We start from the raw sequence: 14,352 nt of genomic DNA, 5'->3' as shown, positions 1-14,352 counted from the left end.
TTCCTCAAGTGATTTTAATAATTCAGTCTTAGAGACGACGTCTGATGTATCAAGCGGGAACAAGATGCAAAATCCAAACCCAAACTTAACCCAAAACTCAGCTGAATTTTCTTGCCTGCACTCTGCCCAACAAACTTCAACTGGGCTAAAAGGCCACCTCCTACGCTGAACCGCTCCTGCTTTATTTATTATATAGATTTTCCAAAAGCCTTCCAGGTCACTGCAATTTATTTCCCCAATTATTTCACGGGCTGTCACTTCCGCCCCCCCCCACCGACCCCCAGTTTCTTCTGCCCCTTGTCTGCTGTGCAGCCCAAGCTGCACTCGCCTGCTGTGCCCCCTCTCGCCGTGCCCCCGTCAGCACCACCCATTTCAAAATTTAACTTTAAATTTAAACACACACAAGAAACTGGAACTGCCAAGGCAAAAATTGCTGCAGCGTGTGCCTGGAATTGCTGCCAAAGATACAAGTGGGCAGCAGGTCAGAAAAAAAAAAAACCAAAACCAAACCAAAACCACCCTCTATAATTAAACGTCTTCAGATTAGATTAACTAAAAAAAGTCATTAGAAATAAATGAGTTAAGAAATTCTGCAACACAAGTTAAATGGCAGGCATGAGAGAAAGGAAAACTGCACGGCCCAAGCTGCCTGAACAAGATAATTATTTTAGCAAAGCCTTTTGCAAAATAAATTGCACGGAAGTTGAGAAACCTTCTGAAACAAAGTTTGTTTGTTGGGTTTTTTTTGTTTTGGTTTTTTTTTTTTTTTTTTTTTTAATATCTTTGTCTCCTTCAAGGAAGTGTGGGGGTAAAAAAAAAGTGGGGGGGGGGAAAGAAAAGGAGAGAGTCGGTATTGTGTCCTTAACAGCAGTTTGAGAACCAGAACAAAGCCTGCGAGAGTTTCAAAGCACAGCAGCTCTCCCCACTCTGCTGTTTGTTCTGCTCATAAGCAGACAAGCTGTTTCCTTTCATCTGGAAAAACTCGCACAATAAGAAAAATACCTCAATAGAACCTGAGTCTGTAATAACAAAGCCCAAGGGGCAGCCAGAAAGCAAGCTTTTGGCCAAGTAAAAAAATATCTGGTGTTTGGCTCCTCGGAGGGAGCCGATGGCTCCCGGGTGCGGGGCACAGGTGGGTGCCGTGGCAGGCGGGGGTCAGGGATTCAGCCAGGGGTTTCTCCTCCTCCTCTCTCTTCCCCACGTCCAGGCGATGGATGAAACCCTCCTCGGGCAGCAGGAAAGGCAGCGGAGGAAGCAGGAGCACGGAGCTAATAGGGAGAGGGAAGCACATGGAAGACGGCACACAGGGACGAAATGTCTCTGTAACACCCTTGAGGAGGGGGACGAGGAGGAATTAAAAGCACGAGCGCAGGGTCCAACCTAAATTCTGGATCCGGACCTGCGGTCGCTACACCGCAGTTCAGAAGCCCCGGTAAAAACATCTCTCTGAAATACTGTTTTGATAAATATGCCATCTCCTTGTGGAATTCAAATCTCCAACTGTTCAACTGGCATGGACATCTCTGCAGTAACAACACATGCCACAGACTGCGAGTTAACTTGAATTACATTTCAGATCTGGGGAGGGGAGGATGTCAGTGGGAGGTTTATGAACAGTATGCTCTAGCTCTGATGTTGTTATAACCAGATGGCTTCAGCTGTATCATTTACAATAAAAAACAAACAACAACAAAAAAAAGTGAAGTTGACAAATAAATCATTAATTCACCTGCAACTGGAACAATCTGAACAAGTCGTCTTCTTTACGGATCTCATTTCAGCCCTTCCATCACAGTGCGTTCTGCAACCTGGCTCCGCGGGAAGGGCTGGGACAGACGAGCCCAGAACAGATTATTTTCCTGCAGGTATCTCCCCATCCTGCAGGGGAGGAGGCTGCCAAATCTGTATTGCTTTCCCATAAATACCTGCCCAAAAAATGCCGGGGACAGGCGACATGAACACCCGTTCCTTTCTTCCAGGCATGTCTGCTGCCCAGGGCACGGCTGAGCCAGGGACACTCCTCCAACAGTTGGTCGCTAACGTGACAAGGATAAAAGGTCTCGTTCAGGTTTGAACATTTCAGTAAACAATGCAGTTACTGCGGCATAATTAGACATCTCTGTGCCACACAGACAACTTCTGCAATTACCTGGCAATGAACTTTCCATGTCTGTATGCAATTTTAAGCTAGAAAACGCTGGGTTTGAGCTCCGCCAGGGTAGTGGGGAGAATCTCGTTACAACTAAATGCTTTGCTTACCTAAAAGGAAACGCAGGCTAAATCCAATATAAAAGGAATTAGTGGCGTTCAAGCAATAGATGCAACGTGGGAATTTGTGACCCACGTAAAAGGAAGGCTTTACTATACAGACGGTCGTGTTTGTGATGAGAGCCTCGGTGGGGGAACACGGAAAGGGGCAGGGACCCTCTCGTGAGTCACCATTTGATAAAAATAGACAGCAGCTGGATTAAACACACGAGCGTACGAATGGAATTCTCCTTCACACACGGGACAAGAGGCTGCGAGAGAAAGTATGATAACAGAATAAAGAAAAAAAATCAGAGACAACAGATACCTAATCTATTTTCTAGAGAAAACAGAGTTATTCTCTGTAATCCGTTACGTGCCCTACCTGACCATCTTAAGGTCAGATCAATTTGCCGCTGCCCCAGCACCGCGTATTTCGATCAAACCTCCCTGGAGATTTGGGGCTAATGATGACAGAAATGGATGGTGTCTCTCCTACCCAGTCATCCTGTGTCGCACCTTCACGTTATAAAACAGATGGCTTATTATACTATTCTCCCTTCCCACATCTAAACGGGTATCTAAAGGAAGGACCAAGGGTCAGCTTCGCACAGGCATTATTGAAACCAATGCTCTCTAGTATTTTGGTGATGGCTGCTACGAGAAATAAAACAGGTTCGCATTGCAATTTTGTGCGCAACATTCCTTACAAATCCCATTTGAGTTCCAGGAACTAGTATGTCGCTATCAGTACGTGGCAGCAGACTGAAACTGAACCTTTTGGGAACCGGTTTTAAACCGGGAAGTCTTAAAAATGAAACAAACAAAAAAAGACAACAGATACCACACAGTACAAAATAGTAATTATTTATATTTTCAAAAAGAAAAAAAAAAGTTACCAGCTATTTTGAAACTTCTTCCCTGTAAGAAGAGTGACTAATAGAAAGGAACAGGACTGGCTCCTATACAGTCGGCAAGTCAGGTACAAACAGTTGTTAAGAATCATTCAGCAACTCAGGACACGGACTTGACGCAGCGTTCATGAACAATAAAATTTCTCCTTTTTTTCTTCTTTTTTTTTTTAAAAAAGTGGGAGGAGGGAAATAAAGCAGGGAAAAATGCCAAAAACATTTCCCACAATATCTAAAAACAGTAACCGTTGTTCTTGTCAGACAGCACGCTCCAGATCAAGGATTTTCTAGTCCTTTCAAAACCAATAGAGACTTGCCAAAGGCTGCCTTCAGTCTATTCACACCCTCCAGAACACACAGCCTTTCACCGTCCCCTTTCACTTCAACCTGTCATTTTATAAAAGGTTGTTTTTTCTTTTTTTTCTTTTTTCTTTTTTTTTTTTTTTTTTGCAATTAACATACAAGTGCTACTAACAGAGAAACTGATCTTCTTGTTGCTGGATGGCAATAAGGAGTTACACAAACGTCCAGTTTTTAGCTCAGCTGGAAGGACTTAAATTCTCTTTTTTGATATAAATACTACTGGAGCTTCCATCAGGTACTTCCTTTCCAGAACCTCACTGGAAATTCTTTTTAAACCTCCAACGCTCTCCAAAGCTAAAATGTCCTCTTGCTCCAGGCATCTGACGATTTGTTCTGTGCTGCCAGACGCAGAGACGTTGTTTTCCCCAGTACCACTGCTGGGTTATTCCGACTTGGGTCGGTGCCTAAACCGAACCCTGTACTTAATTGACTCAGCCAAGTCGAAGGGAACACACAGACGATGCAGCGACAGGGATTCGTTAGGTTGAACAGCCCCAGAGCCCCAGGCCCACCCTCCCCCCTCTCCCCAAGTTACTTGGTGCTGTTTTAAAAAGTCTGGGTGTCACGAAGCAGTCTTTTCCCCCCAACAACAGAGTAAAAGCTCCACAGATTTCGCCGTCTACCTGGTGGTCAAGGTTACAGCAGCAACAGCTGATGCTGCTTCCAGAAAAACATGGGGTGGTATGACAGGCAGGACTTTAGGATTGCTTCAGTCGCTTACGTGGGGGTCCCAGAAAGGGACACTGTGCAGAGGCCAAAGAGCGATATGCCTCAGCCACCAAGTGGGGATGCGATACTACCATAGACTTCCAGCCCGATGTCTCCATGACGTCAGAAGCATGACTAGAAATAAGAGAGAATAAATCTGAAGTTATCAACTGGGGATAACAAGGATTAACTAAATAGATTCTTTCCACATGCCCGAGAAACCTGACATTTTTAGCGTACTGTTTTAGGATCACTCTGGATCTATGTTAGGTATCTTTTGCGAAGATTGCAAGCTTTGGCTCTGCTGGCACAATTGTATGCACAGTCCTTCAACTTAACGATGAAAAGCTCAAACATACATGATCTGAGGTGGAGGACAGCAGGAACACAATGCTTACCTACCCTGACTACTCAGCACGGAAGGATGTTAAATCGATACAGAAAGTACTAAGAATAACTGTATTAACTGACAAATAAGACTAAAAATGCTTCCAGACATCAAAGTAGCCAGTAATCATTTTACATCTACTGAAAGGGCTGTTAAGAGTTGCAAATAGTGCCTCAGTATCAGGGACTACCTGATATTTTACCGCCTAAAAGTTCCTGCGATCTTAGGAAGAGATCTGTAATAGCTCCCGGAGACAGTGCTGCTGTACGCTCCGAACGGTCCCAGCAGGGCGAGACTAATCTGCCCTTAGGGCAATGCCGCTTCTGGGATGCCAGAGAAATGAACGATACAATGGGAGAATAACAGAAGAGAATCTTCCCTGTATGTGGCAGTTCACAAGTTGTGAACCCTATTGCTAGTAAACACCACTTTCCTCTAGATTTGTTGCATCCTGGAATGAAAGTAAACTCACTAGTTAATGAAGTCCACTGCTTGAGTTTTGAGTTGATCAGCACTATGTAGGTCAGCCAGGATGAGGATCTCGGCAGCATTTTCCACAGACAGGTTACTGCACAGCGCATCCTCACACATCACCTTCAGACGTTCTAGAGCGTACTGCAAAATACAAGCCCAAGGCCAGTTACAAAGAAGAAAACACCGAACCAGGCCTGACATGAAGCCTTACTCGTGCTCCTTCACTCTTTAGAAACAAACTACTCTATTATGCTGAACCGCTCTCTCTGCTTTGCTCTATGCATCTCAACTGTACTCAAAGAAGCAGTGACCAGCAAAAAAAGGAGAATCATGATGCGCCCACCCTGAGGAAAAGCAATGGAGAGGAAACATACCCACCATAAATCTCATGCCGGCCTTCTTGTGTTACAGGCTGACTGGTGCTGCCTTCATGCTTTGAAATGAGAATCTCAGGTCACACGTAATACTTACTATCTCAGTTACTTCAAGGCACAGAATGCTAAAGCCAAGTCTTTATTCTCACTCTATTACTGCATGACAGCATTACCTGGGTTCAGTGGGAAGACCTATCTAACAGCGAACGCTCCATAGGTGTTCCACTGAGGGTTATGCAGCTTTCACTCCATTTTTTACCACTAATGACCTGCACGTTAACATCAGTCTTGCTCAAGTACGTGCTACTAGTTTAATACTAAGATGTTAAACAAATGTCCCTGGTTTCTTGCAGCTATACAGCTGGGAACAAAACATCACAGCATGTCTGTAATGCCCTGGCAAAACCTCTGTTTTAACTTCACTTTCTCAATCTAAGAGTTTCTACCATTCAATTGTCCATTTGCCTCAACATTTTTTAGATCCACAGGGTTGGGCTGTGTCAATGGTTGAGAAATTCAAAGGAGATGCTTAGAAGAGCGCTGCCTAATAAATTTCCCACTCTGCTTTCTGCAGCGCTTCAGTCAGTCTTGAAACGTGCAGACACGGCCAAGATTTTCAAAAGCAACGCAGTGGTCTCGGGCAGGCTTCAGAAAAGTCACCACTCAGAAAACTTTAAGCCACCCGTTATCAAGAAATGAAACCTAAAGCCCAAACCTCAGTCTTTTAGAATATCATAGCTGGGAACTGTGAGACTGAGATACTTCTGAAAATCTTGGTACGTGTGAGCTCATTATGGGGTTTGTGGCTCTTTGGATGAAACAAACTGAGTATTTCTGAATATTCTAGATGCCATGATTACATTTCACAGGGATCAGGAAAGCAGTCGATTATAATGCAGTTCTTAGATGAGTAATAATGTTAGCACTACATAAATTGCCCTAAAGATTGAACACAGTTAAGTCTCCTTCATGTTATGACTTCAAATTGAGTGACATTTCTAAAGAAAAAATCTTCAAATTGTTAATTCATTTTTTTTTAATGACAGATAACTGCATTTGAGAGTATCCTTCATATTGTTTATAGGGCTTTTTTGTTTTGGACAACTTAGAGATGACACGGTGTGCAAGTTCTTCAGTATATGAGGCCACATTCAGAAAAGATACCAGATTTGCAAGGACTGCTCTGTCAACCTGAGCAGAGAGCTGGTAACGAGCTCATCTGCATGACGACGGAAGCGCTTGCCATATGATAAGCACTATTACTATAAACTGATTTTATATTCTGATTGAGATTTTCATCGCATTATGATTAAATTTAAATGAATAATTTTAGAGTATAAAAACATTTTTTCACTTAAGGCTCGGTGATAATAATTACTTCAATTGAGGCATGGCACTCATAACCAGGACAGTTTTCTCCCACCAGAACATCTGAGAAGGCAAATCAAATTTACTTGCTTAATCTGTATCAATAACTAAAACAGTTTCAAATGAGGGGTGAGCCATTAGTTTATATTATTGTCTGTCAGTAGCTTAAAATGCAGCAAACGAAGCTTAAAATTATGCCTTTTGTAAATTGAATATTCTCCTCCATGCATGTACAATTTTTATTTCCATTTTCACTACAAATAGCTCAGCTTCTAATTACATAGTTGGGCAAAAGTAGCCATTCTGGTCTCTCACGTACCAAGATTTCCCCTTCCCCCCTTTCTTAATTACACTTAAAAAACCCACCCTACCTAATAGCACACTTACCCAAGAGGCTGAAATAGTATCTCCTGGGTTGAGAAGACGTGCTTTGTTTTGGTTTTGGTCTAATTACATATTTTCCCCAAGAGACAGAAGGAACTCAGAAGAAGCTGTTTCAGTCTCTTGAGTAAATATTAGATGTTTTATGTGCTTTCAAGAAAGATTTTTTATTTCTGCTTTTAAAAGACACAATGATTTTAAAAGGAAAAAACCTACATTAAAAGCCAGGAAACTCAAAGTTAAAGCCTACTCTGTCCTTAATGTACTGCTTCTTACTTACACTTGTCTCAGTTAAAGATGGTATGCGAGCTCTCGATCAATACTCTTTAAATATTGAATAAAATATGTGGCAATGATTATAATCCAGCCAAGAATCTCCTTGCATTATTTCCCATTTTAATTCTAGTTGCAGTGGCCTAATAATGGCATATGGAGCATTTCACCTCTAAAATCAGTGGTTTTGATGAAGCCCAGATCCGCAGTGACAGGGAATTTGATGGCTGTGTGGTGGCTGCGTGGAACAAGGTTACATGCATCCACATCTTAAAATCCACCACCCTAGCTGGCACCCACAAGAGAATCCAAGGACTGAAGAAGCATGGAGACTGAACTACGCTCTCACCCCTAGAGGTGGTCCCTCCAGGTCAGAGTTGAGGCACATTGGCAGGGCAGTGTGGAGAATCTTGCACTGCTGCTACCCGTGCGGAACCTGTTCGATGGATAAATTCAGGGCTTTAGTCTCCAGTGCTGTCAAACTGGCACCTTTCACCAGCACTAAGTTCACTTTTAAGAGAAAAAAAGAAAAAGGAAATAAAATTTGTGGTTATATATAACGAATTTTCACTGGTTCGTACGGCTCACAGGCCAGCAGAGCACTCTCTTCGGTCCTTGGTGCTGCAAAGGGAAGGAGGCAGCCACTGGCTGGCAAGGCCACGGCGCTGCGCCTGCTACACGGGGACTACCAGCAGCCTTCCAGTCAGACCATCCCCGACACTTCCCTGGCAAGGACCCTGCAAAACCACAGAGGGGTTAGGCAAGAGGGCTTCCTTCCAGTGCACCCCGTCTCTCCATAAACAGCAGAGACTGCCACTGCAAAAAGAAAATAAACAACAGGACCTTCCCACTCTCGGCTATCCATCCCTTTAGTGCATCTCTTGAAGCTGCTGATACCAGCCAGACCAGAAGGAGAAGCAGGCCCTGTTTGCCAAGACAGAACACTACTTTTGAGTTTTGGTAATAATCACACTATAAAAATATTGCCAGGTCCGCCTTGGAATTTTCTTCTCACCCCCAGTTCTTACGCTAGATTATGCTGAATAGAGATGTCCTCTGAAATCTTAAGAAAACGCTTAAAAATGAGCAGTAGACACAGAAATTCCTGATTGTTATCTGTTAAGATATGTATCTATAGAGCTATCTTATATGTATCTATACTACATCCAGGTTTACCACAACCAATTCAAAGAAACTGCCCAACCACAACGATCACATGAAACGCTTACTGCGGCCATCTCCAGGGAGCTCTGTGTAAAGCAAGGCACATGTCATTCCCGGTTCTCTCAACACCCAGAAATCCCAACTGTACCTTGTCAGCAGCTGCCAGCAAGTCATCAGCCATTTTGTCAAGATTTGGTGCCTTCCCCGTGTAAATAAAGCACATCATTTCCTTAAAAACTTCAGGCTCCACATCATTGATTTCAACCCGGTTCTGTATTGGAAAAATGAAGTTTATTAAGATCCTGATAAGGTGCTGAAGACTTCCTTCTACCCAAGCTCTTTCAGCATTCAGAAATTTGCTACAAACTATTTAGAATGTGTACTACTTGCAAAAAAAAAAAAGAAAAAGAAAAAAAAAAGAAAGATGTGCACAGAATAAGAAAAATTCTAAGTTGTATTTCGCATTCTCTACTTTTCCTTATCCCACCCAGATTCTTTCCCCAAGAGTAACAAAGGTAACAATTGCCTCCTTGATCCCTTTCTTCCTCCCTTCAGGACAGCTGAAGCAGAGACCTGCATCTAATGTGAGAAAAAGAGTTAAAAGGTGACAACAGTCACAAACACTACCTAAGAGAGTTATCTGAGCAGTGATGCCGAGAGTTGACTAGAGAGCTATTGCCCTAGCTGGAGAAGTTCTCCTTCCCGCAGGAACTTACCTTTTTACTCTCTTCCATCTCATGCTCAAACATGGCGCTGAAAACCGGGGAACGCGCTATGGCAGTAGGAAAATAAAACACAGTTAGAGACACTCTTTTACTCTTCAGGAGGAGCTAAGTGTAGCCTGGCAACACCTCAACAACTGTCCTCCTACTTAATGCAGGAAAAATTCTCCTACAGCAGATAGGGCACGTTGGGTACAACTGGTAAAGAAGTACAGGGCGTGACAATGTAGTGTGGCCAACGTAGCTTCAAACTAGGTATGGGAGAATTTCTTATGTCCTTTCAACCAAGGCTAAAGAGTACACAGGCAGTACACACTGCGTTTCTAGACTTTACAACAGAGTATTCCTTTGGAAATGCGGTAACTTCTCCTTACAAATGCTTTAGGAATACATTATAGCATACTACAGCCACAAAAGATTCCTCCTACCATCCTCGCTGTGGGAGGAGGTAGGCAATTAAAAACGGAGTAGATATTTCCTCTCCCTGTAGTCTTTTACTACAGCTCTGCAGTTAAAAGTGCTGCAGAAGCCTCCTTTAAAGAAAAAATAACTCCAAAAAACCCACTTGCCATCACGTTGTTGTCTCCTATCCTGCTAAGGCCCATCCAAGTTGATACCGACCTGCTAGTATGGCTTTGTGAGCCTGGAACTCCTGGCCTGCCACACACAGACAGCAGTCCGTGAAGCGGGAATTCTCCCAGAGTCCTCCCAGCTCATCCGCCAAGCGACACTCTGGTACCTTCACCATGTTCATCGTGTTCTGTCCGGAGATATTGACAGAGTCCTGTACCACACTCACCTGGAGGGGAAAAGAAAGCAAACAACCCAAAAACTCAAAAACCCACAGTGGAAAAACTAATCTCCCTACAGGAGGTTTTTACTTCTGGGACAGGCGAAGGGAAATGCAAAGCAAACCCCACATTTCTCAAGCAGAATCATTGTATGATTAAAAACGGCTCCATTTTTAAAGCATCCTTTCTACCCTGCCATAACCCTGTTCTCTGCTCCTCCGCAGTGTCTGTCCCAAGTCCTAAATCACATCAGCAGATTTTCTTCTCAACCCTAAATTAACAGCACTTCTATGCAATTTAATAATAACTTTAGAGATGGTTTCATAAGGAAGCGGAACCTTATTTTTCTGCTTTTACAGACAACATACCTGACCTAGTTTTTTTCCTTCTATCAACACCCTAAAACGCTCCCCAATCAATAATGCAATACAGACAGCAGTACAAATGAAAACGAAGTATACAGAGAGCTTCTTTCACTGAGCACCACATCCACACATGTATGCAAGGGCAGCGGCTGACCCTCCAAATGTCTTGCTGCTTCTAGTTCTTAAATTTCTTTGAGAGTTCAACACTTCCACGACATTACAAAATAAAATTTAAAAAAAAACCCCTAAACAGTAAGTTTAAAAAAGCAGCTTTATGTCAAGTAATTAGGAAGATTTGGAGAATGCAGACAGATTCCTTATCACCTGCTCCAAAGCACGCATGCACCATACATCACCGTACTGGCTGATGAATAACCCCCACAAAGGGAACCGTTAAGAGCCTATTCAGCACCGACCCATTATTATTAAACACACAGTAAATCATACGCCTTCTACAGCAGACTCCAATTAGAAAAGATCAGAGTGACTGATACTACCCCACTATAACAAAGAATAAAGGAAGAAGCCGATTGACAGGGAAGCATACGTGAGACTATTTCCTGGATTTTCTGTCAAGTCCAAGTTAAATTTAAGTTCTATTAATAACCAATGGCCAAAGAAGAACAATGAACCGCAAAGGAAGCTTCACAGTTATGTAAAAGACGTAAATTACGAGGGAGAGAGATGACAGATGCATCTTCCAAGGAAAAAAGCCTGCTGACAGCACATACCCCCACTTTTGAGACACCTCCAGTGGGTTTCTGATGGCAGCCACATCTTGTATAAACTATACAACACTCAAACCCAAATACCAGATGCTGCTTGCCAAAGAATACTAATTATTAGCTAGAGCAAATGTGAGGAAGCTAATATTCTTCGTCGTTAATCTGACAGCTGCAACATGTTTTTGCCCTGTGACATCTAGACCAGCAACATGGACTCAAGGATGGATGAAAACTCATCAGATTCATTAAAAAGGAATTTGAAGATGTAGATCCCTTGCTGGAGTCCAATACTGATTACAGATCAGCCAAAAAAGACTTGCAAACTGCTTCTCAAATCAACAAATAAATCCTCTTCACAGATTTTCACACCAGTAACTGATTTTCTTTCATAAATTAGAAGGGTTTTTACATAAGGAGTTTACACTGGCAGATTCCAAGCACAGACCAGTCTTAGAGGTCAAAATAGATAAGGTTTTGCTTAAGCTATTTTCAACATCTTAGCAAGGGAACCAATACTACCTAGTTCAGAAGTAATTTCTTTTTGGAGATTTACCAGAACGATATTTACCTACGATCTTGCAATATAATTTAAACAGCCAAAAGTAATGCAGTTGGGATATGAACAATCAATCCCACCTGCAAAACAGAGGTCGAAAAATCCCCAAACAGACAACTAAATGAGGTCAGATTTCAAATGCTTGACAAGGAACATCATTCTCTGCCTTAACAGCATTTTCAGCAAGACATTATCTGTGTTCAGCACCGGACATGAGCAGAGAAGAAAAGGCTTTTTCCTTTTAACTTTAATAAAGCAATGAGAAGGTGCAGCAGAGACACTCGGCAACCTTCTGGTCTACAGAAGACTCCAACATATCCCCACAAAACAAACATCTCGACATCCAGTATTTCTAACTCCTTCGAGAGTTTCCACATACAAAACGTGCTTGGTGAAAGTACAGATGTGGACAGCATCACTTGGCACCTGTGGCCAGCAGGGAAGCATCAGGAGAGCATATGGCCCACTGGTTTACATGCTAAGAGATTTACAAGCTCAGGGAAGAAAAAGGAAAAAAAAAAGACAAAAAACCAAAACCACAAAAACCGGAGTGGGGGGAAAAAACCCCAAACGCAAGTTATTGAAAGTTCTCGCCAAACTGTTTCCAGACAATAAAACCTTCCCCTCTGATATCACTTAAACTTAAGATTTCTCACATGCTAGACTGTGGAACAAACGGAAAGAGAAAACAGAAGACACCAATGCCAGGTGAAGCCAGCAGCAAGTCTTCTCTTCATCCAGAACAAACAAAACCACTGAGCTGAAGCTTTTGAAGGGAGTAATTCAGTAAAGAGTGGACTGATTTGAATTAGTACCGGTTGCCAAGACTGCTGGTGGATCTCAGGTTTATCTACATCACACCTCACAAATTCCCTTCTGGGACATTAATTTTTGAGTTTCGCTCCACAATTATAAGTTTTCTGGCTCTTTTATTTATGAAGGACAGAGAAATTGCCAGATCTACAGAGGTGATATCCAAGACACTGTCCTCTTCTCCTCCCACATTGCTGCAAGTGTTAAAGGAAGGGCTCTCTCCATGACAGTAATAATTTATGCCACTGATTAAACACATATCCTTTAGATGTTTGTTAATTTAAATATGTGCATGTTTATGATGGCAAAAAAAACCTACTGAAAAAAAAAATAATGAAAAAAAAATAATACCGCTGTCCAACAACTGTGACCGATGGGTTTCTTTCACTCCTGAAAGAAAACACAGCAAAAGAAAAGACTCCCATAGAAAACACTGCAGGAGACCCAAAGAGAGAACAACTTGTTCTACCTGTCTTCTGGAAAAAATCACAGCTACAGGAGGTATTTGGTAGTTAAAAAGACAATGAAAGTAAGACAGCAGAAGCTCTGAAGACACTAAATTACGACCATTTAAATTTGCTCATTAAGGTTTCTAAACTTAAATATCTAGAGTTTTAAAAATAAAAAATAAAAACGCATTTTTGTCTGAAATTAGTATTAGTAAAATAATACTTTTGTAATCAGTTGTAGAAAAATACAAAGACAATGAACAGAAAATTGTGGTTACTGTAAGATTCCCGTATCTCAAATTTTTCTTAAATTTTTCTTTTTGTTGGCTGTATAGACACACTTAGGAAAATAAAGAAAACTCTTCCTTATTCAGTAGGCAAGTAATAGGCGGGCCAGTTTCCACTGCAGAGCTAGTGTTGGTTATTATCCCAAGTGAGTTTTAAATTACAGAGTACAAACAGATGGATGATAATACTAAACCAGAAGTGAAATGATAATCAAACATACTTAATTTCTACCATCATCACAGGTAAAAGACAAATATAAAGTAACAAAAAAATAAATGGAAGTGAAATGTGATGAATCGCACGCAGAAAAAGCCACCAGCCACACAGGCGCGCACACACACGCACAAATAAAATCTAAGTGCCATATAAACATCCAGTATTTCTCCTGACACCTCTGACTCCTTAAAAGCAATGATGAAAAATAAGGTCACATCTACCTTAAGCTAATGGAACTGCTATTCTTTCAGCTTCACAGGAAGACTTACCTCACAGAAGAGAGTGAGTTTGTCATCTGGAAGAAGTCCGTTGGCCTCATCCAAAAGAAAGTCTCTTCTAATAAATTTTTTGAATCCCCAGTCCTTGCCTTGTACAAATCGATACGCTCGCTGGCTCTCTGAAAGAAAGGTATGGTGCTTCAAACCCCAGCTGAGTGACTCGCTTGATCAAACAGCAAAAGACAAACAACTGACCCCATCAGACAGAAAGAGGTTTTACACACCCATTGCTTTCGTTTCTTCTCCTTTAGCATTCAGGATGGAGAATTTGAACTTTGCTCGAACTTCACTTTTTGGACAGCTCACCAGCAACAGATAGAGGGAGAGATAATCTTTACTTTCTTCATCCAAGCCTTTAGGGTTCACACGTAAACACCTGTAGAAGCAGGCATCTGAGATGTTAGGAACGGTTTTTGGCAGGTCATTCACAGATTTCAAAGAAAGGGCATTGTAGAATTTTCACAAGAAAATGTACAGCAAACGAGTTCTCTTTAACAG

General features: G+C 42.0%; 1 protein-coding gene across 4 annotated transcripts in view; it reads right to left on the bottom strand.

The window, feature by feature from the left end:
- Positions 1 to 3,098: 3,098 nt before the first annotated feature.
- SPOP (speckle type BTB/POZ protein) overlaps positions 3,099 to 14,352 on the bottom strand; it is a 30,237-nt gene continuing 18,983 nt past the window's right edge. For all 4 annotated transcript variants that reach the window (XM_063354800.1, XM_063354797.1, XM_063354796.1 and 1 more), the window contains 7 exons: positions 14,079 to 14,230; positions 13,846 to 13,973; positions 9,995 to 10,172; positions 9,368 to 9,423; positions 8,800 to 8,922; positions 5,090 to 5,232; positions 3,099 to 4,364 (listed from right to left, as the gene is read on the bottom strand). In XM_063354800.1, the coding sequence (XP_063210870.1) occupies positions 4,220 to 4,364; positions 5,090 to 5,232; positions 8,800 to 8,922; positions 9,368 to 9,423; positions 9,995 to 10,172; positions 13,846 to 13,973; positions 14,079 to 14,230 (925 nt within the window). In that variant the 3' untranslated portion in view covers positions 3,099 to 4,219. The remainder of the gene's footprint in view (positions 4,365 to 5,089; positions 5,233 to 8,799; positions 8,923 to 9,367; positions 9,424 to 9,994; positions 10,173 to 13,845; positions 13,974 to 14,078; positions 14,231 to 14,352) is intronic.

The sequence above is a fragment of the Chroicocephalus ridibundus genome, chromosome 17 (genome assembly GCF_963924245.1).
Source record: "Chroicocephalus ridibundus chromosome 17, bChrRid1.1, whole genome shotgun sequence".
In the NCBI taxonomy this organism is placed as follows: Eukaryota; Metazoa; Chordata; class Aves; order Charadriiformes; family Laridae; genus Chroicocephalus; species Chroicocephalus ridibundus.
Note: the sequence above shows the minus strand (reverse complement) of the source record. Positions and strands in the feature narration are given on the sequence as shown.